Consider the following 25602-nt stretch of genomic DNA (forward strand, 5'->3'; position numbering starts at 1 on the left):
AATCACCTGAAGTACAGAAGGAGGCCATTCATCCCATTGTCTCTGCATCTGTTCTCTGAATGAGCAGTTTACTTAGTTTCATTTCCCTGCCTTCTCTCCATAGCCCTGCAGAGTCTTCCTTTTCAGATAACAGTCTATTTTCCTTTTGAATGCTTTGATTGAACTTGCCGCCACCACACTCCCAGGAAGTGCATTCCAGACCGTAACTTCTCACTGCATGAAAAAGCTTTTTCCTTGCATCACTTTTGCTTCATTTGCAAAATACTGTAAATCTGTGCCCTCTTGTTCTCAATCCTTACATGAGTGGGAACAGTTTATCCCTATCTTGGGAGAATTTGTAATGGGACAGAAAATGTATTTGCAATCAATTTCTTTGGAGAAAATGTATTATCAGCTAAACAGTAAATGCTGTAACTTGTTTGAGGGGCTGAAGATGGTATGTATTTGAAATGCTTTCATGTTTCAATGTCTATCACTTAGCAGTATAACTGTCAATAGGATCCGAAAGTATCTTAGTAATTCAATGTATTTACTTTGGAGATGCCAAGTTACTTGTAAATTCAAGCTTAAGCACAATTAATTTAATTGCTTTGAAATACCATAAAGAGAAGTTTCCAAATGGTGCTTGGGGATCTAATGAAATACATAATTGAAGTACTGCCCTCGCATTGCTCTCCTAAAGTCCATTCTGTCCCCCTTTTCTTTCACATCTACATGCTACTCTAAGCGACAACATGTCTAGGCACAGGCTCTACTTCCATATTTTTGTTGGCAAAACCTCTCTTCACTATTTTCCTTCATGCCACAGATCGTTCTCGAGTGCCTGTTGGATGCACAGTTCTGTGTGAAACTGAATTTCCTCCAATGAAATGTCACAAAGACCAAGCCAATGTTTTCAGCTTCCTCATTGCTGACTCCATTCCCCCCACACCAACCTCCCTCATTGCTGATTCCAGCCCCCCATCTCACTCAAGCTGAACCAGATATTGACCAATGTTAGCATCCTGGTCAAAACCTCCGTCCTAGCAGCACCTACACCACATGGACAGCAGCGGTTCACGATGGGGCTCGCCACCACCTTCTCGAGGACAATTGGAGATGGGCAATAAGTGCTGGCCTTGCACATCCCACGAACAAATAAAAACTTAACATATCTTTGCCAGCAAGTCCATTTATTTGCACCTTTGCAACATTGGCCAGTATCCCTACTTCGTGGACACAGACAGGAAAGTGGAGTTGAGACAAAGTCAGCCAAAATCATACTGAATTGCAGAGCAGACTCGAGGGGCATATGGTCCAATCCTGCTCCTATTTCTTCTGTTCTTACCCCACTGCTGCCAAAACTCTTATCCAAACTTTTGTCAACTGTAGGTTCTCGTTTATTTTTCACCTTGTTCACCAGCCTCTGAATTTTCAAATGTCGCACTCTCAACTCAACCAAATTTCTTCTGCCCACAACTTGCCTTTGCTCTTGGTTCTATACACCCTTCGTCCTTTACTGACCTCCTCTCTCCCCACGTAGATAATTTAGAATCTTAACCCTCAAATCAAATCACTCCAAACTGTCACCTCAAATCTTTGCGATTTCCTCCAACCTCACATTTTCTGCCCTGTCTTCCAACCCTCTGATTCTGAGCGTTTACTCAACTCTTCCTTCCTCCATCCGTTAAAGAGCCTCACAGTTTTGGATTGAGCCCTTTTTAGCTGTATGCTCTTGTATTCCCTCCCTAAAGTTCCTGGTCATAGAGCTTTACAGTACAGAAAGCGGCCACGCGGCCCATTGCACCTGCGACAGCCATCAAGCACCTATCTAATCCCAGCTCATGGTCTGTTATCTTGTATGCTATGGTGTTTCAAGTGCTCAGCTAAGTGCTTCTTAAATGTTGTGAGAGTTCCTGCCTTTACCATCCGTGAATTCCAGATTCCCACCACCCTCTGGGTGAAAACGTTTTTCCTCAAATCCCCTCTAAATCTCCTGCCTCTTACCATACGTCTATGCTTCCTGGTTGTTGAACCCTCTACCAAGGGGAAAGGTTTCTTCCTATCTACCTTATCTATGTCCCTCATAATTTTGTACACCTCAATCAAGTTTCCCCCCTCAGTCTTCTCTACTCTTGAGGAAAACAACTGCAGCCTAACCAGCTTCTCTTCATAGCTGAAATGCTCCAGCCCAGGCAATCTCCTGGTGAATCCCTTCTGCAGCCTCTCTAGTACAATCACAAACTCTCAATCTCGCATCTTGTTTTAAATTTTCTGAAAACCCACGCTTTTACCTAGCTTCTGTTTGATTCTCCTATCTCCCCAAACATTTGAGCCCTTTTTTTCCCCTCTGTGAATTATTTTGGGATGCTCCTCTATCTAGGATGCTAAGCAAATGCAAATCTAGATGGTATTGAGCAGAACACAGCACTCTAGAGAAGTATCTCATCTAATTGATTTGTAAAGTAAAATTTTAGATTAGCGTTTAAGGATGAGTAAAATAAGTAAGACTTTTTGAAAAGAAAACTGTGAGAAACTTAGTCATTAATCCTCAAAGGATATGCATCCATGCATAAAATGATTGGTTGTAATCATAGGTTTTAGTCTGTCAAATAACCTTTGTTTGATAGCGGTGATTTATCAAAATTAATGTTAGCTATAATTTTATGTTCTTGGGAGTTGCCTTGGATTTTGTTAACACCTCAGTTTTGATCTTTGAATTTGATTTCAGGTGCAACCAGTTGAGTTAATGGACATAACAATCAAATCGTTGGCTGAAATAGAAAGAGAAGTAAGTATTTATTTCTAAATCACCTGGAAATATAAATTAATATTTACACATAATGAAAAGGGACATCAACCAGTCGGGGGTAAACCACTTGTTAAGGTGTTCACTCACCAATGTGCGTTCACCCACTAATGTTCTTTTGAACCAATTCCGTTGTCAGTCACACTCTTGACCGTTGTCCAGTCGCACATTTCCCTATTTATATTTATCTTTTTACTGCACTATGTCTGGTGGACTGGTAACTTTGCCAACGCGTCTGTGTTGTAAAAATAGCTAGTCCTATATTTCCTCTGTTTGCAGAGTCTTACCATTGGATCATGGGTCTTTCACTGTGACTGTTAAGAATAACGATTGTTGATGTTGTTTACTGATGTGTGGCATCTGCTGCAAACTGAGCAAAAGGGTTGTTCATGACAACTTTTTCACTGGAAGACACTTTTACTGATGCGTGGCAAACTTGATCTTTTACAAGCACAAACTAAGCTTGAGCTGTAGATATCCCCCAAATAAATTTTTCAATTCAGGGCCAGAAAAAGATGTTCTATCTCGATGGACGGTAACTAGATCACTGAAACTCATCCAACCTCTTTGCAGATACTTTGGTGTCCGCAACACCAAATGCTTTACAGATGCACAGGTCGGGTTGTCCTGTACCATATCTCCAGAGCTGCGAGCCAAAAGGAGATTGGTGGACATGAAGCACACCATGGTACATTTTAAAGCTATAATGAATGCAGTGGCATTCATTCTAAAGCATCAAATGCCCATATAATTATATTTTAAAAACTGAATATAATGACACTCCATTCGGAACAAACGGTTGCTGAAATTTTCTTACAAAAGGACAGTCAATGAGTTGGATCCTATCTATCTCCAGGAGCATGAACTTCTTTTCTGTCTTCCTTTTATATTATGTGGAGTAGCTCAATGGTAGCATTCTGGCCTCAGACTTAAAGTTGTATGTTCATACACCAATCCAGAGATTTGAGTACATAATCTGGGATGATGCTTCATCGCAGTACTGAGGAATTTCTGCACTGTTGAGGAGCTGGTTTTCAGCTGAGACATTTATTCGAAGTTGCATCTGTCCTCTCAAATGGACATAAACATTTCATTGACACAAACTAATGACGAGCAGGGAAGCTCTCCCCGTGTTTTGGCCAACGTCTATGTCACAATTAGCATCAAAAAGATGGTAATCTGGTCATGTACCTCAATATTATTTGTCAAACCTCGCAGTAATTATGATGTGAAGATGCCGGCCTTGGACTGAGGTGGCACAGTAAGAAGTCTTAACAACACCAGGTTAAAGTCCAACAGGTTTGTATTTTTTTGTAGCGCAGCTCCTTCCTCGGGTGAGGAAGGAGCTGCGCTCTGAAAGCTAGTGATTCAAAACAAACCTGTTGGACTTTAACCTGGTGTTGTAAGATTTCTTGTCTTGCAGTAATTGACAGCCATGTTCCCCTACATTACCTCATGACTACAATGGAAGAAAGAGTACTTCATTGACTACAAAGTGCTTTGGGATTCTCTAAAGTCAAGAACAGGCAGCACGGTAGCACAGTGGTTAGCACTACTGCTTCACAGCATCAAGGATCCGGGTTCAATTCCCGGCTTAAGTCGCTGTCTGTGCGGAGTCTGCACCTTCTCCCCATGTCTGCGGGGTTTTCTCCGGGTGCTCTGGTTTCCTCCCACAAGTCCAGAAAGACATGCTTGTTAGGTGAATTGGACATTCTGAATCCTCCCTCGGTGTACCCGAACAGGCGCTGTAGTGTGGCGACTAGGGGATTTTCACAGTAACTTCATTGCAGTGTTAATGTAAGCCTACTTGTGACACTAATGAAAGATTATTATTATAAGCACTAAATAAATGAGTTTTTTTTCTCTATTAACAAAGAAAATTACATTTCTGGAACTTCAAACTCGACAATGATTAACACTCATATCTCCATAGACCAGATTCAGGAAGCAGATTTTTAAATTGATAGCCGTGCTCCTGAAGGGACCAAGCTAACAAAGCAGTGCCTATTTCTTTTTCTTTTTCTAACTAATATTAGGGAGAATATTTTGAAAAGAAAGTATTCAATGTTGGCTGTCATTTTACAAAACTTTAGTGTTGAACTTTCACCAATGAAGTGCAGATTCAGCATCTAGCATTCGAGTGTTTATATAATTCGCGGTTGAGTTGAAATTTTGACTGTTCCGCGAGCTGGAATATCTCCAGAACGGCATGAATATTTCTATCTCTGCAGAAGCAAACCAGTATATTTTGTGGGGCGATGAGTGTTGGAGGAAAGCATCGTGTATTCCATTCTGTTGATATGATCTTTAAAAAGCTGTTTTTATTGGTTTTCAAAAAGAGGTAAGGAGCAGACAAACAAAATACAATATATTGACTCCACTTCCTCCAGCAAGCAAACAACCCCATATGCAAAATATACAGGTGGCACGGTAGCACAGTGGTTAGCACTGTTGCTTCACAGCGTCAGGGTCCCAGGTTCAATTCCCGGCTTGGGTTACTGTCTGTGCGGAGTCTGCATGTCCTCTGTGTGCTCCGGTTTCCTCCCACAAGTCCCGAAAGACGTGCTTGTTAGGTGAGTTGGACATTCTGAATTCTCCCTCTGTGTACCCGAACAGGAGACGGAGTGTGGCGACTAGGGGATTTTCACAGTAACCTCATTGCAGTGTTAATGTAAGCATACCTGTGACAATATTAAAGATTATGAAAAGAAAAAACCCAATTTAAATAAACAATCGACAGCAATTAATGAAAGAAACAAAAGGTTGCCATCTATGATAACATTTCTCAGTAGATACTCTTATGGTATATTTAATCTTCTCCAAATGAAGAAAAGACATTAAGTCTTCTCACCAGGATGAAGCAGTGTATGGTTTGGGCAGCGGCAAGTTAATAGAATCCACTTGCGGGCTATTAAGGAAGCGAATGCAATGACGTCTGCCTTAATCTTAGTAAAATTGACCAGTTCAGGTGGGACTCCAAATATGGCTATCAAAGGACACGGCTGCAATCAATATCTAAAACTTTGGAAAGAACGTCATGACCAGAAACCAGCCAGCTTCCAGCACAACCAGAAGATGTGGGTATTGTCCGCAGGAACAAGTGAACACCTGTTACATTTGTTGTTTGTTACTGGTGTTGGTGAAGTGTGCAAAAGTTTAAATTGAATTAACCGGGTTGACCCTAAGAAGGGCCTCCTCCGTCCAATCCTCTTCAAGGTCAAGCCCAAGATCCGCTTCCCAGTCTTGTAAAGAGGGGAGGGATTAGAGGATGGCATGAGATCATACAATCTTGGAATAAAAGCTCTGAGTTTGAGGCAGAGATGGAGTCCCTTCCAATAATGTATTTGGAGATAGCTGAAGAAAGGATCAGCAATGAAAGCGAACAAAACTGTGGGCCTGAAAATAGTGGTAAAGATTAGGTTGGGTTGAATTTGGCTGCAAAATCGTTTAAGTTGGCAAAGGATCCATCAACACCGATATCAGTAAAACGCTCAAGTCCTCTCTTCCTCCAAAAAGCTTGGGAGGCAAGAATAAGTTGTTGTTATAAATGGCGCCTGCAAGTGAAGGAGCGGTGAGTTTAAAACGTTGACAAAATTGTTTCCATATTTTTAAAGTGGAAATTACAGTGGGAATCGATGTGTATTTAAGAAGGTGAGTAGGGACAACGGGGCACAAATTAAGGCAGGAAGAGAGGATGAGCAGTAGAAATGCACTTCCATAAGGCACCAATTCTTCTCTGGATTAATGACACTATATTAAAATCTTATGAATATTGGCAACCCAATAATAATACAGTAGGTTGGGTAATGCAAGCCCATCACACCATCTCCCTCTCTGAAGTAACGCTCCATGGGCTCTCGGAGTCCTGCCTGCCAAAATAAATGTTGATATCAACTTATTTATCATAGCAAAAATTGATTTCAGAAAGAAGATGGGGAGACATTGAAAAAGAAACAAGAACCTGGGTAGAATGTTCACCTTTATAGATCGAATTCTGCCAGCCAAGGAAAGAGACAAACTATCCCAGCGCTGTAAATCTGCCTTGATTTTGGTGACCAGGCTAAAAAAGTTTGTTTTATGATGAGTCGCCAGAGAGTGTGTTATGTTCACACCCAATAAAGTGAAAACCAGCAATAGATAAATGAAACGGCAAAGCTCCTGCAAGACTGTTTGAGTGGGAAACATTCACTTTTGTTGATATTCCATTTATAGTCTGTGAATGGGCCAAAGGTGCTCAGAATATTCATTATGTCGTCAACAGAGGGTTAGTGATATATAACAGGAGATCACCAGTCTATAAGGACACCCGATGCTCCATGCCAGTTCGGTGGATATGCCTTACAGTGTTGATGACTAAGTCTATGGACAGGGGTTTTATCTCCAGGGCAAAAGGAATGGAGACCAAGGGCACCCTTGCCGGGTTCCTCTGGATGGAAGGAAGTGCCCTGAGTACAGAGAGTTAGTGCGCACACTTGCGGCGGGGGAGGTATAGAGAAGACGAAATCAAGAAATACATTTTGAGACAAACCCAAATTTATCCAAAATTGTAAACAAATAATCCCACTCTGCCCAGCATCCAGAGAGATAATAATTTCAGGGTAAGTCATGGCCGTTTCTGGAAAGAATAATGTCAAGGCGACGTACATTGGAGAATAATTGTTGCCCTTTCACAAAGCCGGTTTGGTTATCTGATATTATGCCAGGAATACATGGCTCTAAATGGCTTGCCAACACCTTAGCCAACAACTTGACGTCCGTATTTAAGAGAGAGCCCGGTATGAGCCACATTTCACAGGGTCTCTGACTTTTTTTGAGTATAAGCGAGATGGAAGCTTGAGTCAGTGTTGGGGGCAGAGAGCCCTGAGATAATGAGTTATTAAATATATCTAGTAATAAGGCAACAAGTTGAGCCGAGACCTTTATATAAAAGTCAATCGGAAAGCCACCAAGGCCCGGGGCCTTGCCACCCTGCATTAATTTAATGTGGTTTATTATCTCATCCAGCCACAAAGGATCCTCCAAGTCTCTGTTCAAGTCAGCAGGGATGTCCAAATTATTTTAAAAGTCAGCCACTGCGATGCTATCTGAGGGGGGGGTCTGATTTATAACCGTTACAGTAAAAAGAAGTTAATATCAGAGGGGTCGTAGACTTGGGAGATGAGCCGAGAAGCTGACTGGCGCCTGCGTTGGTGGGCCAGAAGGCAGCCAGCCAGCCTTGTCCCCGTATTCATAAAACTTCCCGTATACTCAGCATTTATTTGTGAAAAGTAAGTCAAATTGAGTCTGAAGTTTTAATCTGTCTACATATAACTCAGAAATGGGACGAATGAAATATTGACGGTCAGTTTCCAAATTCTTGTGTTTTCATTTTCTTGCTTGATAATGTATTCTTTAAAAAAAGTAGTCGATGCGTGAGTAAGCCTGATGGACATGCAGAAGTAGGAAAAGTCCCTCGTGGCCAACACAACCCATTTGAGTTATAAATTTGGAGAGAGCCTGGCCACACCAGAGGTGGTGAAGGTCTTTGGGCTTGAGCAGTCCAGCTCTGAATCTGTGACACAATTTAGATCCCCTCCAAAAATAAGATGGTGGGTGTCTAGATTGGGAAGGGAGGGCAGAAGTAATGTAATAAATTTTGTATTGTCCCGTTTAAGATCATTGACAATCACGCGACAGGGATTGAGAAAGTGTGCCACTGACTATTGTGTAACACCCTCCTGGATCTGCAAATATATTTAAGGGGGAGAACTGCAACCTTTTGTCGATCAAAATTGCCATTCCCCATAATTGTTGGAATGAAACACCTGGCCGACTCGAGTTTGATGTAATCTAATGCATTTGTTTTCCAAACTTACTTTCCCGGGATCGACTTTGCCAGTCGGTCGACCACCGCATCCAACGCCGGCCAACCTTCGCGACATGCTACATTTGCTTACCTGTAATGCAAAAGGGCAGCCTCACTTGAATCAGGTTCAAAGGAGAAGAGGACAAGCACATATCAGGTGCAGTCATCGGCCAGTTCCTTTGTGTCCATCTTTAGTGACCCCAAGTGTAGGCAACAATGACCAGGTATTGAAAGCGCATAGTTACCAGTCAATATCTCCATAAAATCTACCAGGGCAACCAACCCAGTTAGGTATTAAGTATGCACCGCTGTAGGAAAGAACCCATCTCATCTGGCATGTCGAAGAAGTGATTTTCTCCGTTAAGTGTGATGCGGAGATGGGGCAGGGTGAATCAACCCAAAGCTTAATCCTTTCTTGAACAGTGTGGACTCGATGTTGTTAATTGCTGCCGCTTCCTTGCCAGATCTCTACTCGTGTCTCAGTAAATCCTAATTGGGTGGCTTTGATAAGTGACATTGCAGTGCTCCCTTACCCACCTAAGAATGAGCACCTTTTGTTTGTAGCGATGGAATCGTACCACAATGGCTTGCAGGGGATGATCTGGGCGAGGTTTCGGTTGGAGGGTACAGTGGGCTTTGTCTAGCTCCAGGGGTTTGGGGAAAGTTTCCTCGCCCACCATCTTTTTAAATAAATCCCACATAAACTGCGGTGGGGCTCAGCCCTCCGTTCCCTCTGGTAGGCCAACAAGGCGTAGATTTTGTCATCTTGACCTGTTTTCAAAGTCATCGACACGTTCACCTTAATCACCGCAGTCGGCTTGAACTCCAGCATACAGATTCTGGAGTGCTCCGAGAGGGCTGTCTCGATGTCGATCGGGGTGTTGGTGGGAGAATCAACAGCTAGACGAGTGGTGTCGAGGGAGGACTGAATTGGACCCAGTGACTCTTCCAAAGAATTTTTCAGTTCCATAGCCAGCTTTAGGGCAGCACGGTAGCACACGTGGCAAGCACTGTGGCTTCACAGCGCCAGGGTCCCAGGTTCGATTCCCTGCTGGGTCACTGTCTGTGCAGAGTCTGCACGTTCTCCCCATGTCTGCGTGGGTTTCCTCCGGGTGCTCCGGTTTCCTCCCACAGTCCAAAGACGTGCAGGTTAGGCCATGCTAAATTGCCCTTGGTGTCCAAAAAGATTAGGAGGGGTTTTGGGTTATGGGGATAGGGTGGAAGTGTGGTTTTAAGTGGGTCGGTACATACTCGATGGGCCGAATGGCTTCCTTCTGCACTGTATGTTCTATGTTCATCGGGATTTGTCAAATTCAGTGACAAGAATTTTGCGTAGGGTTTCAGTGATCGAAGGCATGAGGGAGATGGTCGCCAATTTAAATGAAGCCATCTCGGCAGGCATGCCTTTATCATTTGATTGTTTTTCCCTTGTATCCTTTAAAACCTTAGGCATATTTGGATAACGTGGTACCCGAGTGCTTAAGTTAGCTTTGGGGTAGCGAATTTTAGAATATATTGGCGTAGTGAAGAGCAATATATTGAAAACTCATCAGCGGAAACACCACGTGTGTTTCCTCTACTTGCCTGTTCATGTGATGTTATTGCCAGTTGTGAAGGAGTGGATGTCTAGACAATACCTAGCTTCCAAGTTGAAGAGGGGCTGCAGCAAAATAGGTATGTGTGTGTTGATTCTGAACAAGAACGGGTAAATTAATTGAAAGTTAGCAATGATTCAACAGTTATTTTTTAATCAAATTCATGGAAGTTGCATTGGAATGGATTCTAGGGAGACTGAGAAGAAAATAAATAAAGCTGAAGGCATTAGACCTTGATGGTAGAGGATTTTTAGTTTGGAAATCCAGTTTCTTCAAGTAAAACTGAGTGCCTATTGTTGCAAATACCTGAAAGAAGCTCCAACTCCCCTGATGTGCAATGCTATTACATCTTAATTATGAATGTCATTCATGATTGACGGGTAACTCTGTAAACAATTCAGCTTTCAGCACAGTCACATTTATTGAATGAACCAAAATCTGCCTTCCAATGTGTATGAAAATGTACAGGACGTTATTGTAAGATGTGCAGAAACACAACTGACATTCCTTTGCCTTAAAACAATTCTGCAGAATCGTATTTTTAACTGAAGCACACTGCCCGCTGTTCGGTTTTGCTGATTTACATATTGCTTAGTTCAATGCTAGCACTCGTGCATCAAATGCATTCTGGAGACTTTAACATATAATCTAAGCTAACTCTGCAGTGCAGAACTGAGGTAGTGCTGCACTCTTGGTAGGTGCTATCTGTCATACAGATAAACAGTAAAGATCTTGTGGCATAATTCAAATGACTTCCCTGGTTATTGTGAATAGCATTTATCCCTCGACCAGCACCACTAAATCAAATTATATGGCCTTTTATCTCATGGCTATTTGTGAAACTTTATGTAAGTTAGCTGTTGCATTTCCCCACGTTGCAATAGTCACGGCACTACAAAAGTGCTTCATTGGTTGTGAAGAACTTGTGTTAAGAAATCCGCAGATTGTGCCTGCGAAAGTATCTTAAAACCCCGAAGGATAACTTGAAACCCTGGTTCTTAGTGGTGTATTTTTGTTTGGAATAATGAGAGGAAGCATGTACAACCCAGTGAGGGGCCAATACAGTCATTGAGTAAACATTTAATAAAGAATATTTATTAAAGTAAAAGAAAATACAAAAATACTAATATACACTATGACACTTAAGTATATGAATAACAGTGGGTTAGCCCTGCTGCCTCACTGCTCTGAGGTCCCAGGTTCGATCCCGGCTCTGGGTCACTGTCCGTGTGGAGTTTGCACATTCTCCCCGTGTTTGCGTGGGTTTCGCCCCCACAACCCAAAGATGTGCGGGCTAGGTGGATTGGCCATGCTAAATTGCCCATTAATTGGAAAAAATGAATTGAGTACTCTAAATTTATAAAATAACCAAGGGCAGCACGGTGGCGCAGTTAGCACTGCTGCCTCACGGCACCTATGTCCCAGGTTCGATCCCGGTTCTGGGTCACTGTCTGTATGGAGTTTGCACATTCTCCCCATGTTTGCGTGGGTTTTGCCCCCACAACCCAAAGATGTGCAGGGTAGGTGGATTGGCCACGCTAAATGGCCCCTTAATTGGAAAACATGAATTTGGTACTCTAAATTTATAACTAAAAGGTATATGAATAACTGAACACATCGTGTTACCTGACGTTACCTCATGTTCCCAAAATATCCCCACATTCCCTGGACTCACTGAAGACAGCCCTTTTCCCAAACAATATCCAATTTTTAGTAACTCTATAGGTGAAATCCAGTTAATAGTTACCACACAATGGTAACTATTGGGTAATCAAACCTGGGGAAGAGCCTCTTCCTGGTTCAGCGAAGGTACGAAACTGCGTCTTTTAGAGGAGAATAGCTGCCATCTTCAGTGGGTCTAAATGTTAGATGGAACAGGCCTCCATGGCTCGAATCCCAGATGGAACTGCCTGCCTGGCTGTTAGATGGAGAACAGTCAGTTAGCTCAGTTGGTTAAATGGCTGGCTCGTGATGCAGAGTGATGCCAACAGCGTGGGTTTAAATTCCCGTACTGGCCGGGGTTCTCAACCTTGCCTCTCACCTGAGGTGTAGTAACCCTTGAGTTAAATCACCAAAGGGGAGAGAAGCCTGTGGTCCTCTGGGACTGTGGTGTCGTTTACATGTTTATTGGTATTTTAATCTGTATATTGGACCAGGAAATGTGGAATCAACTTGGGCTGTTGTACAAAATGAGGCCTTTTTCTTCCATAATCTAGTTGAAATGTAGGAACTGTATATGGTTCACAGCCATCTTTCAGTATGTGTCTCATGCAGTACGGAAAACAAACTTCTTTGGAAGTCGAATTCCTCCGTGGTTTGGGATGTTGGCCTCGGAAATCTAACTTTGATTATAGGTTGTTTAATCATCTCCCTTTGTACATTTTCAGTGAGGAGAAGGCATAAAAAAATAACGTGTCTTGCCCCAGGCAGGATGCTGCTGCTCAGAGTTCTGGTTTCCAGTGGGAGGATATGTATTTCCATGATAGAGCAGGGAAAGACGATTTTCTTCAGAATGTTTTGGAAGCCTGTGGTGGATTGTCAAAAGACTTTGTTGCACTTGGCTTTTATAATGTCTTTGATTTACCTTTGATCATAAAACCACCTGTCATTCAATCTGTTAACATAGATCAGAAGGAAATAGATGTGGGAATAGATGGATTGGTTTCTCAAACAATTACTGTTCTGTCACCTTTTAAACAATTGACTTTTTTTTTTCAGTGCTATCACTGATGTACCCACGATATTTCAGTGGCTGCTGGTTTACCTATTCTATCTAGGGTTCCCACAGAAAGTTTGGTAATCCTAGACTTATGATTTTAAGACCACTGTTTTTAAACTCGTGCTCTCGATATAATAGAGAGGAGTAGGTTGCCAAAGATCCTCCACGAGTTGACTCCCATTGAAGTCGAATTTACACAAATTGGCTTCAGAAGCGCCTCTTGTGTCTGCCACGTTAGGTTTTCTCTTGAAAGGTTTAGGTTGATGATCTATGTTTTTGGGCAGGCTTCAAAGACTGTCATACTGATGGAATTCTTAATGTTGATTGAAGTGAATTCACATAGTAAAATAAGGTGGGGCACATGTTGATTGGCACATCACTTAAGAGACTGAATGGGTCAGGGTAACACAATAAATAACCTTTTAAAAATAGAAACCCTGAGATCGCAAAACATTTTATACTCGTGGTCCAAAGTTTATTTTTTTAATCTTTAGCCGCCAACGTTATATTTAGAATTCAACTTGTCATATCTCATGACTGAAGATTCTGTGCAAATTCTGCACATTCTCCCCGTGTCTGCGGGGGAGTCCTCTGGGTACTCTCGTTTCCTCCCGCAAGACGTGCTGTTAGGTGAATTTGATATTCTGAAGTCTCCCTCAGCGTACCCGGACGGAATGTGGTGGCTGGGGGATTTTCACAGTAACTTCATCACAGTGTTAATGTAAGCCTACTTGTGACACTAGCTGCCAGTTTTGGTATCTTCTTTAACCATAATTGCTGGTGGAATGGAGGCTAAATTATGAACTCTTGTGCAGATACCTTTTCTAATAATTAATCTTTACAAGTGGTGGGGACTAGTGTTCACTAAGAGGTACCTGTTCATCTCTTTAGACATCCTACTTTATCATTATCTCCAGATTAATTTTCCCAAATTTGGTTGAGGGTATTTTATTTCCATTGGAGAGTCTCCAATAAGGCGCATCCGTTGAATATGGAACGGGAAGTGCAGGTAGGTGTCAAGAGACTTGTGTTCACTTGTGTTTGATCCAAGTTCAATGGAAAGATTACAAAACCTGAACTTTTCAGAATGGATAGGAGATATCAGGGAGATGATCTTATACTTTTAAATTGAAAATGTGTGTAAATGTGACCGTAGGAAAATTGATGCTTAATGATAAATTTTAGTTTAGTTCACACACAAGCAAAGTATGCCAACCCAGTATGATTTTCTGCTGACGTCTGGGGTGCAAGCTTGACTTGGTCGTGGCATCATACTCAAACTTGACAAGGGGGCAAAGAACATATGCCCTTAAGGCAGTGGTGTAAGATGTCAAGGTTGAACAATCGCTGGTACAGAACTGTCCAACTCCCTCACAATTAAAATGGTCAGCTCTGGTCTCTAAATTCAATTGTGGATAGAAAAGCAACCATTGAAACATTCAGCATTAAATTAGTGTAGTTTAACTTGTGAGGTTTAAGGGAAGCCACTTTATTTCACACTTTGATTTTGCAAATTTAGAGTTAAGTTTGATAATTAGCTTTTGTAACTCTGTTGTTCTTTTAATTTTAATATCTGTTGAATGTGCTGTTACATTTCACAGACCAATCACTTTCAAGCATTGATATGCATTTTATGTGACATTTGTGTAGCTTCTGTAACTTTGTAAGTTTACAAAACTATTCTGTAATTTTAATTGACGTACTGAGCTCTGACAGATACAACAAAAACATACTATAGCAAAGCAATTGGCTCACTAAAAACATATTGATAAGCGTCCGTTTTATTGATAAGCGTCCGTTTTAATGAAGTCCGATGGATCAGTTAGACATTCAATGAATCCACATTCTTGAATGTTGCATGTTGTCTTACCTCAAGTAAAAGCAGATATTAAAACTATTCTCACTTGTATTCCATGCATAATACTACATACACTATATTAGTACTTTCTAAACTTCTTTATTAATTTTAAGGTTATAAGCAACTTTACCATTCTTAACTTTGTTTTAAAAGTTATTCATTCCAGTGAGCGCAGAGAGAAGTAACAGCAACCTTCAAATAACCAAAACATTGAGTCACTGATAGAGTCTGATCCTTGGCACCGTGAGGCAGCAGTGCTAACCACTGCGCCACAGTGCCGCCCGATGAGCACCTCCCAGGTAACTTCCACCACTAATGGGGAGTGACCAGTTTCTCGGAGGTTGCTTAACCACTTCCCTTAGTAGCATTGTTCCTGTTGGAATGGCTTGTTTGCCCTATTACGTTCTGTGAGTCTCTGCCTGAGTTGCTTACCACAACCAAGGCAGTTTTTGCATGCAAACTAGATCTATGCTGTTGCAATATTAAAGCTAACTGCTCAGCTCCTAATCCTCAAGTACAAACCTGGCTCCAGTCTAAACCATCTATCTTCTGATAAGCCAAATGGTCCATTACCTTTTCAGCTCTTCACAACCTCTTGTGCAGTATTTGGACAACTTTGCTAGATAACTTTTATGGCCTCTCTCGGTAGAGAGACTGTTTCAACTCACATCTTGCCAGTACTGTTAGTAGTCATGACAGGTTCACAATGATCCCGCAACCTTTGGGCTTCCACTGCCCGCTTGCACTGTTCGCCTGGCAGATTCACCAGGTTTTGTCACAAAACCAAGTGTTCCCGTTCAGTCTCAAACGTCTGGGGCCACCAATTTGAAAGTTCTAGGTATTATTTGAACATAAATTCTAACAGTTTTCATTTGAGACTTTAACCATTTAGGCAACAGGAGACACCTTGGTGAAGTAACTCAGGAAATCTTTAATAAGTTGTACTTGGATAAGTTGTACCTACTAAAGACAGGGCGGGACTTGACTAGGACTTGATTTAATATTCTAGTGTTGCTCAAACAGGAAGCAATATAGATCAGCGAGCACAGGGGTCATGGGTGAATGGAACTTAGAGCAAATTAGGAGTTTACTGAGTGTGGAATGTGTGAGGACTCCCAGGAATATGATGGAATAATCAGGTTTGGCGGTAACAACACATGGATGAAAGTTTAACCAACAGTTAATTTGATGCAAGAATGGAGGCAATTGATTTAAGGAGGTGGAAATAGGCATTCTAAATGATGGTTCTCGTATGTGGGTGAAAGCTCAACTTGGAGTCAAATGTGACACCAAGGTTGCACACGCATTTAGCCTTAGTTTCCAGGGAGAGGGATAGAGCTGGTGACTGGGACTGAAGTACGTCAAAGACAATGGTTTCTGTCTTCTCAATATTTAATTAGAGGAAATTTCTTCTCCACCATAAAAGTCAACATTAACAAAGGAATAGATGAAAGGCAGCACAGATTTACTAAAGGCAGATGGTGTTTTTGGTTGAGTTCTTTAAGCAATGGAGGGAGTTGATGAGGCCATCCAGTTGCTGTGTACATGGACTTACAAACGGCATTTGACAAAGTACCACATGATAGACTTGTTAGCAAATTTAAATTCCGTGGGATAAAATAAATAGTGGTAGTATGGATACAAAATTGGTTATCGACAGAAAACAGATGGCAGTGGTAAATGGTTATGTTTCGAACTGGAAGGAAGGAAGGAAGTATTTCAGTGGTATTCCCTAGGTGTCAGTATTTGGACCATTGCTCTTTTTAGTAATATACACAGCATAATTTCAAAATTTGCAGTGACATGAAATTCAGAAATGTAGTAAACAGTGGATTCTGGTAAGATTGACAAATATAGATGAATTTAAATGCAGAGAATGTGAAGTGATGCATTTTGACAGAAAGATGAGGGCAGGCATCACAAACTAAATTATACAATTTGAGAGGGGTGCAAGAACTGAGAGATTTGGGACTGTATATGTACTCAAACATTTGAAGGTGGCAGGACAAGTTGGGATGAAGCACAATGGATCCTTGGCTTTATTAATAATATATAAAGACAAGGAAGTTATACTCTGGGCCTCGGGTGAAAAATTGTGCTTAATTCTGAACAGCACACTTTTGGGAGGATGTCAAGCCTTGGAGAGGGTTTAGGAGAGCGTTATTAGAATGGTAACATGGATGTGGGACTTCAGTTATGTAGAGACACTGGAGAAGCTACGGTTGAACTCCAGAAAACGTTTATCGGATATTTGGTATATGTTTAAAATCTTGAATGGGTTTTCTAAATTAATTAACTAGATGCTGTTTTCTTTGGCCAAAGGATAAGCCCCATAGGATTTGGATTTAAGGCGATTGCCAAAAGGACTAGAGGCTACATAATGTAACTTCTTTTTTAAACACAGTGAGTTGTTGCGCGCTGAATTAGGCTGACTGGAAGAATAGTTGAAGTAGATCCAAAGAGAAAAAACTTGCAGGGCTATGGGGAAAGAACAAGGAAGTGAGATTAATTGAATAGCTGTACCAAGGGTCTGAAACAGGGATGATGGCCCAAATGATGACCTGTGCTTCATTGTTTTATGATTCTGTGAACTTCGATTAAAGCTTACCGTATTTATACCCTTCCCAAAGCTGCACCATGTGAGGGGACCAAAATTGGTCATGTTATTCTAACTGAGGCCTAACCAAGCTCTTGCACAAGGATAAAATGGTAGGCAATTTGTTTGTGAATACAACCTAAACCCATATTTGCTTTACAGATAGCTTTGTGGCATTGTTCATGAGCTTTTTAGAAAGTGAGACACTTAACCAGATGTTTTTATTTTTTAAATTCATTTACGGGATGGGCTAAGCCATCATTTATTGCCCTTCATTTAAAAGGGCATTTAAGAGTCAACCACATTGCTGTGGATCTAGAGTCACAGTAGGCCAGACCAGGTGAGGATGGTAGATGGATTTTTGTGGCAATCAACTTTGGTTTTGTTAGACTTTTAATTCCAGATTTTTTTAAAAATTAAATTGAAATTTCACCATCTGCCGTGGTGGGATTTGAACGCACAGATCTTGCCCTGGGTCTCCTCGATTACCAGTCCACTGCCTCCCTGTTACTACGCCACTGCCTGCCTGTCATCACTGGCTTCAGTTCTGTTTCCTGTAAGATGTATGTATAATTAGAATAGTCCTTACCTGCAAAAACTCTGACCTATTTTTACACTCCACATCATTTGCCAAGCATGCCCATTCTCCATGATCTTATTTTGTAATCCAGTGAAACTGTCCTGCTGTAGCGATAGAAGAAGCCCTCCAGAAAAGGTTGATGAGGATATAGGTGAGGTAAATAGTATGTTGTCGGTCAGCAATTAAGTATCTCTGGCACAAGGCCAAACATACATGTGTTGTTTTGTATGACATTGCATGAGCCAACTCGTTGGCTCTGGCGTAACTGCTTTTCAAAATGCAGGGCTATGGGAGATATTATTGGGATGGCATGAATGTACTTCTTGCTGCAATGGCTGTCTCCTTTTACACGGGTAGGAATCGGAAATTGTTGGGCTTCTTGGGGTTTGCCCAATGCATTTCACACTTTGTTCATAACTTTAATAGACCGTTTCTGTCACCCAACTGCTCTGATGATTGAAGTGTGGGGAAAACCCAGCTGGTCCAAAATGACTCTTTGGAGATCCAAAGAAGAGTCATTTTAGACTGAAATGTTAAATCTGTTTCTCCACAAGAGGGGCTGCCAGGGTTGCTGGGTTTTTCTGGCACTTTTCTGTTTTTATTTCACATTTCCAGCATCCATCACATTTTGCTTCTATTCTTGTGCTCTGATACCATACTGCTTTCACTGTTACATCTGTAATCTCTCAATTTTCTTCATCAGTATTCAGCTAAACCGTTTGGCAGCTCTACATATTTGATTTCCTCCTAGTAAGTGACAAATTTTTAATAGCTAAATTATTGGTTCTCATAATGAGAACTTCAAGTATGAATGTCACTATCAATTGAACACTTCCATTTGACCTTTTCAAAATCATTGCCTCTTTGCCAAAAATTGTTTTTGTGATTTAGTTGGTTTCTGCACTTCAGTGTTACAATAAATGTGGTGCGGAGCGTAAATTCAAATGGGATAAACCATTTAGTTGTTTTGTGTTAAACAATCATAACAAACCTTTTCAAGTCTTTGGGGGGGTTTAAACTAATGCAGCAGGGGCATGGGAACCTGGATTGTAGTTTTAGGGTAAGGGAGAATGAGAGTATAGAGGTCAGGAGCTCAGATTTGACGTCGCAGGAGGGGGCCAGTGTTCAGGTAGGTGGTTTGAAGTGTGTCTACTTCAATGCCAGGAGTATACGAAATAAGGTAGGGGAACTGGCAGCATGGGTTGGTACCTGGGACTTCGATGTTGTGGCCATTTCGGAGACATGGATAGAGCAGGGACAGGAATGGATGTTGCAGGTTCCGGGGTTTAGGTGTTTTAGTAAGCTCAGAGAAGGAGGCAAAAGAGGGGGAGGTGTGGCGCTGCTAGTCAAGAGCAGTATTACGGTGGCGGAGAGGATGCTAGATGGGGACTCATCTTCCGAGGTAGTATGGGCTGAGGTTAGAAACAGGAAAGGAGAGGTCACCCTGTTGGGAGTTTTCTATAGGCCTCCAAATAGTTCTAGGGATGTAGAGGAAAGGATGGCGAGGATGATCCTGGATAAGAGCGAAAGTAATAGGGTAGTTATTATGGGAGACTTTAACTTTCCAAATATTGACTGGAAAAGATATAGTTCGAGTACATTAGATGGGTCGTTTTTTGTACAGTGTGTGCAGGAGGGTTTCCTGACACAGTTTGTTGACAGGCCAACAAGAGGCGAGGCCACATTGGATTTGGTTTTGGGTAATGAACCAGGCCAGGTGTTGGATTTGGAGGTAGGTGAGCACTTTGGGGACAGTGACCACAATTTGGTGACGCTTACGTTAAGGATGGAAAGGGATAAGTATACACCGCAGGGCAAGAGTTATAGCTGGGGGAAGGGAAATTATGATGCCATTAGATGTGACTTGGGGGGGATAAGGTGGAGAAGTAGGCTGCAAGTGTTGGACACACTGGATAAGTGGAGCTTGTTCAAGGATCAGCTACTGCGTGTTCTTGATAAGTATGTACCGGTCAGGCGGGGAGGAAGGTGCCGAGCGAGGGAACCGTGGTTTACCAAAGAAGTGGAATCTTGTTAAGAGGAAGAAGGAGGCCTATGTGAAGATGAGGTGTGAAGTTTCAGTTGGGGCGATGGATAGTTACAAGGTAGCGAGGAAGGATCTAAAGAGAGAGCTAAGACGAGCAAGGAGGGGACATGAGAAGTATTTGGCAGGAAGGATCAAGGAAAACCCAAAAGCTTTCTATAGGTATGTCAGGAATAAGCGAATGACTAGGGACAGAGTAGGACCAGTCAAGGACAGGGATGGGAAGTTGTGTGTAGAGTCTGAAGAGATAGGCGAGATACTAAATGAATATTTTTCGTCAGTATTCACTCAGGAAAAAGATAATGTTGTGGAGGAGAATGCTGAGCTCCAGGTAAATAGATTAGATGGCATTGAGGTACGTAGGGAAGAGGTGTTGGCAATTCTGGACAGGCTGAAAATAGATAAGTCCCCGGGACCTGATGGGATTTATCCTAGGATTCTCTGGGAGGCCAGGGAAGAGATTGCTGGACCATTGGCTTTGATTTTTATGGCATCATTGGATACAGGAATAGTGCCAGAGGACTGGAGGATAGCAAATGTGGTCCCTTTGTTCAAAAAGGGGAGCAGAGACAACCCCGGCAACTATAGACCGGTGAGCCTCACGTCTGTAGTGGGTAATGTCTTGGAGGGGATTATAAGAGACAAGATTTATAATCATCTAGATAGGAATAATATGATCAGGGATAGTCAGCATGGCTTTGTGAAGGGTAGGTCATGCCTCACAAACCTTATCGAGTTCTTTGAGAAGGTGACTGAACAGGTAGACGAGGGTAGAGCAGTTGATGTGGTGTATATGGATTTCAGCAAAGCGTTTGATAAGGTTCCCCACGGTAGGCTATTGCAGAAAATACGGAGGCTGGGGATTGAGGGTGATTTAGAGATGTGGATCAGAAATTGGCTAGCTGAAAGAAGACAGAGGGTGGTGGTTGATGGGAAATGTTCAGAATGGAGTACAGTCACAAGTGGAGTACCACAAGGATCTGTTCTGGGGCCGTTGCTGTTTGTCATTTTTATCAATGACCTAGAGGAAGGCGCAGAAGGGTGGGTGAGTAAATTTGCAGACGATACTAAAGTCGGTGGTGTTGTCGATAGTGTGGAAGGAAGTAGCAGGTTACAGAGGGATATAGATAAGCTGCAGTGCTGGGCTGAGAGGTGGCAAATGGAGTTTAATGTAGAGAAGTGTGAGGTGATTCACTTTGGAAGGAAAAACAGGAATGTGGAATATTTGGCTAATGGAAAAGTTCTTGAAAGTGTGGATGAGCAGAGGGATCTAGGTGTCCATGTACATAGATCCCTGAAAGTTGCCACCCAGGTTGATAGGGTGGTGAAGAAGGCCTATGGAGTGTTGGCCTTTATTGGTAGAGGGATTGAGTTCCGGAGTCAGGAGGTCATGTTGCAGCTGTACAGAACTCTGGTACGGCCGCATTTGGAGTATTGCGTACAGTTCTGGTCACCGCATTATAGGAAGGACGTGGAGGCTTTGGAACGGGTGCAGAGGAGATTTACCAGGATGTTGCCTGGTATGGAGGGAAAATCTTATGAGGAAAGGCTGATGGACTTGAGGTTGTTTTCGTTAGAGAGAAGAAGGTTAAGAGGAGACTTAATAGAGGCATACAAAATGATCAGAGGGTTAGATAGGGTGGACAGTGAGAGCCTTCTCCCACGGATGGAAATGGCTAGCACGAGGGGACATAGCCTTAAACTGAGGGGTGATAGATATAGGACAGAGGTCAGGGGTAGGTTCTTTACGCAAAGAGTAGTGAGGCCGTGGAATGCCTACCTGCTACAGTAGTGAACTCGCCAACATTGAGGGCATTTAAAAGTTTATTGGATACACATATGGATGATAATGGTATAGTGTAGGTTAGATGGCTTTTGTTTCGGTGCAACATCGTGGGCCGAAGGGCCTGTACTGCGCTGTATTGTTCTCTGTTCTAAGTCAATATTATAGGACCAAATTCTCTGACTACATGTTAAAGTATTTTTTTTCTATTTTGCTAATGACATTCAGTGAATCGTTTTTGAATAAAACAAAACATTTTAGGTCTGGGCATTCATGGCATGTTGTCAGAAACATGATGATTTATTTATGGATGGTTCCACTAAAAAGTTGGACATTCACATGTCTGTAGGCAAAGCCCCTCTGAGACGAACATCTTTTTGGAGTTGGAAATGGAGGAGCCATTTCAGTATTCCGCATTCCCATTGGGCATTGTTTGCAAGCTTTTCCGCTAAATCAGATTGAGACCTATTTCTGTGTTAGCAGATAGCAGGATAAACTGGCACAGGACCAAACTTGAGAAATACCACTCCCTTGTGTGGGCTGTGGGTTAGACCCTGGGGTGAAAGATAACACAGACACTACAAATAATGCAGGAACTAAGATGAATAAAGCTACAATAAAAGCAAGGAGGGTATTAATTATAAATGTGCTGTAAATGATTAAGCAAATCTGAGGCGCATTAATGTGCTGTATTTAGTGAACTGGCGGGCAGAGAAGATAAATGAACTCTGAATGCAGAATGTGATGAAACAGTCACTGCTTCATATTCTAATTATTTAATGGAAGGATGTTTAAGGGAAGGCAAAACCAAATGTTTTCTTGTGTGCCTTGTGAAAGCAGACCTCAAAATACAGTCTGAAGTGTTTTTATTATTTGTATTTTGTATAGTGGTTCAGATTATCTCAGATTTTTGATGCCTTATACCAATGGAAATTATCGCAGTTCTTCTGCAGTTTCTCTCCATTCCACCCCCCTTCCCCACTCCCCTGTCACTGTTTCCATTTCCAAGTGCATGTTTTGTAGAAAAAGAATGCTACGCTGAAGTTTTTCCCATAAATCAAGTGCTGATAAAAATGTTGAATGTTTTATGCAATGGAAGCAAATTAATCTTCGAGTTAGCATTGTTTGTAAATTTAGGAATCAGTTTCAGCTCAGCAACATTGCAGTTCTTGTACAGCCAAGTAGTTTATTGAAAAGTATTCTGTGCATTTGCAGATGGCACAGTAGGATTGCCTGAACAGTACAGAATACCATGTCTGATCATTAATATTTTGAAATTCCGGTGAAGGAAATGCAGTAAACTGTGTTATTCCGCACTCTACCAATTGAAACTCTTTGCTAACTGGAGTTTCTGATGATCCCCTAATACGAATTGTCACTTTATCAATCGGAAGCAATTCTGAAGTTATCCGGAACCCTTACCTGTATACTATTTTAACCTTAAATTTATGTTTTAATGTACTGTTGAAGATTAGTCGAAAGAATATTATTCTTTACTTCTTGAGTGATTGCATATGGGCCCATGCTACAAGCATTGCGCTGAATTCCATTGTTAAATGGAACTCTCCGTTAACCAGCATTTCTGATTAACTGGTACCATCCATTCCACGCACACACCAGATGATAAAGATTTTACTGTAGCTTAGATTGCGTGGAATTCAAAAATAATAGTAATTGGACAAAGAACCAAGTTCAATCTAAATCATGGACAGGGCTTAGTTTTTAACTTGAAAAACTTATCAGTGGTTTATTTCAAAAAGTTTCAAACGCATTACGTGATGTAAAAGCTCCAAAAAAAAGCATGTAGGCTCCAAAACCCAAACAACTTAATCTTCTGCTTGCTGCGTTTACAATGGAAATCCAAAAAGTTGATATTTTTCACTTTTTTTACATTCTGTGTTGAAATGAAACTATCTGTTCACACTCTCACTACGTTCTCAACTCTTAAACTATCATGTTAAATTTTTTAGTTCACAATATTAAGCTAGTCTGATGCATCAACACCATTCTTTTAATACAAAATGTGTGTTACTTCGCCATGCTGTTTAAATTTGTGCTCATTATACACAGAGTATGGGGAAAATGCTAATTTTCCCAAATACATTTTAAGGGTAAATGTTGTATGTTTACTCTTCTGTAATTACTGATGCATAGTTGTATATTCACAAGATACTGATTGCACAGTATCAATGCTTGATATGACTGGTCCACATTAATAAACATATTTGCTAAGTGGCAAGAATTTTGAATGCTTGTTCTAGCAATTAGGTCCTTTTGATTCCCAAATGACTGCAGAAACACTTCTTGATTATAATTGCTCGTAGTCACGCATATCTAATTTGTGTCTTTTTAAGTGTTAATTAGTAAACATTTTTAGCTGACATCTCTATGTATTTGTATTTTGAAAAATGAGTCCTATTTCTTGCGTAGCTTGAGGCTGAAGCTGTTAGCTGTGACATCATGAAGTAGGTGGTAAATTGATGAAGACATGCTTGTCAACCATAAAAAAGCAGGGAAATTAAGAATTTTTGATCATCTTTGCTTTCATTCTGTGCATATACTCTAATGTTTCTTCATTATTTTTTAACCAGTGGACATTGATGCATGGGCTTTGTGATGGGGCCTCTGCTTTGTGCAATCCATCATGATAATTATACTTTTGTTTGTATTTTTGTAAGCAATTATCTGCTTTCTGAAGTAATGAGCATGCCCTGTGTTTGCCATGTGGTGTTAATGTTACTGTTAATTTACTCTTGAGAAAGTGGTGGTTCAGGCTTTACAATTTACAGGTTCAGAAAGTGCTATTTATGTTATCATTCAGAAGCATGGTCTTTTAGCAGCACCTAGTGTTTCCTTCTCATACTACAGTATTGAAAATATGCTTTTAGGCATTGCTCAGAGAATCATGTGTCAATTTTTTAAAATTTAGTGAGTTATACAAATATATATTACCTGTCGTCTTGCACTAATTTGAAAAACCTCATTCACTGGCACCGTGAGCATACAGTGTTTTTGCAATGAGAGAAAAACGTGGGGCAGAATTTTACTGCCCCTCCTACGGTGGGATTTTCCAGTCCCACTGAAGTTGATGGACTTTTGATCGGCTCTCCACATTCTCCGGTCCGCCCCCTGCCATGATGGGGCCAGGCTGCAAGATTCCACCCATGACAACTGCAACGTTGGTACAATATTCTGTGTATTGTAGACACACTAATTTGTACTGACTCGATGTGTAGTGCAGACATTAATTCACAATATTCTACAGTGAATCATCAAATCTAGAATAGGAAAATTAATTATGCTAGCATAATACCTGCCCTTAACCTTGTTACTGATTTTGAAAGAAAGCAATTTAACAAACTTGTTAAAAATGTTTTGATATGGACCCTACTGATTTTCTGTGTGAAACTGAACTCTACATTAGAAAGCAAATAAAAAAAATTAAATTAAGCATAATTCATCCTTTGCTGTTCACTTCTGCAAGGCACACAGCAATTGCAATTTGACAAGTTCAAAAGATAATTAACTGTCATATGTGCAAATGGGGAATCTGTTTAGATGAATGCTCTCTCAGTTTCTTTTGACCAATAATAATCAATATCATTTACAAATACAGTAGTCATGTTCCATTACAAATTGAAGCTGCAGAGACACAATGTGTCGAGTGGAAGCATAAAAACACTTTGGACCATTCCCACCTCCACCACATGGGCAGTAAGCTGGGCATTCAGCCATTTATAAATCCCAACTGGCTTTCATTGACGTTAGTGGACAAGCGACCAGCTTTTTATGCTAAC

The 25602-nt window shown here is 41.3% G+C and overlaps 1 protein-coding gene across 1 annotated transcript in view; it reads left to right on the forward strand.

Annotated features, from left to right (window-relative positions):
• The window catches only part of LOC140398859 (multivesicular body subunit 12B-like), a 181587-nt gene that overhangs the window by 121410 nt on the left and 34575 nt on the right, over window positions 1-25602 (forward strand). Inside the window, exon 8 of the mRNA XM_072487800.1 lies at window positions 2711-2770. Coding sequence (XP_072343901.1) covers window positions 2711-2770 — 60 coding nt within the window. The remainder of the gene's footprint in view (window positions 1-2710; window positions 2771-25602) is intronic.

This window comes from Scyliorhinus torazame, chromosome 22, assembly GCF_047496885.1.
Source record: "Scyliorhinus torazame isolate Kashiwa2021f chromosome 22, sScyTor2.1, whole genome shotgun sequence".
Classification (NCBI taxonomy): domain Eukaryota; kingdom Metazoa; phylum Chordata; class Chondrichthyes; order Carcharhiniformes; family Scyliorhinidae; genus Scyliorhinus; species Scyliorhinus torazame.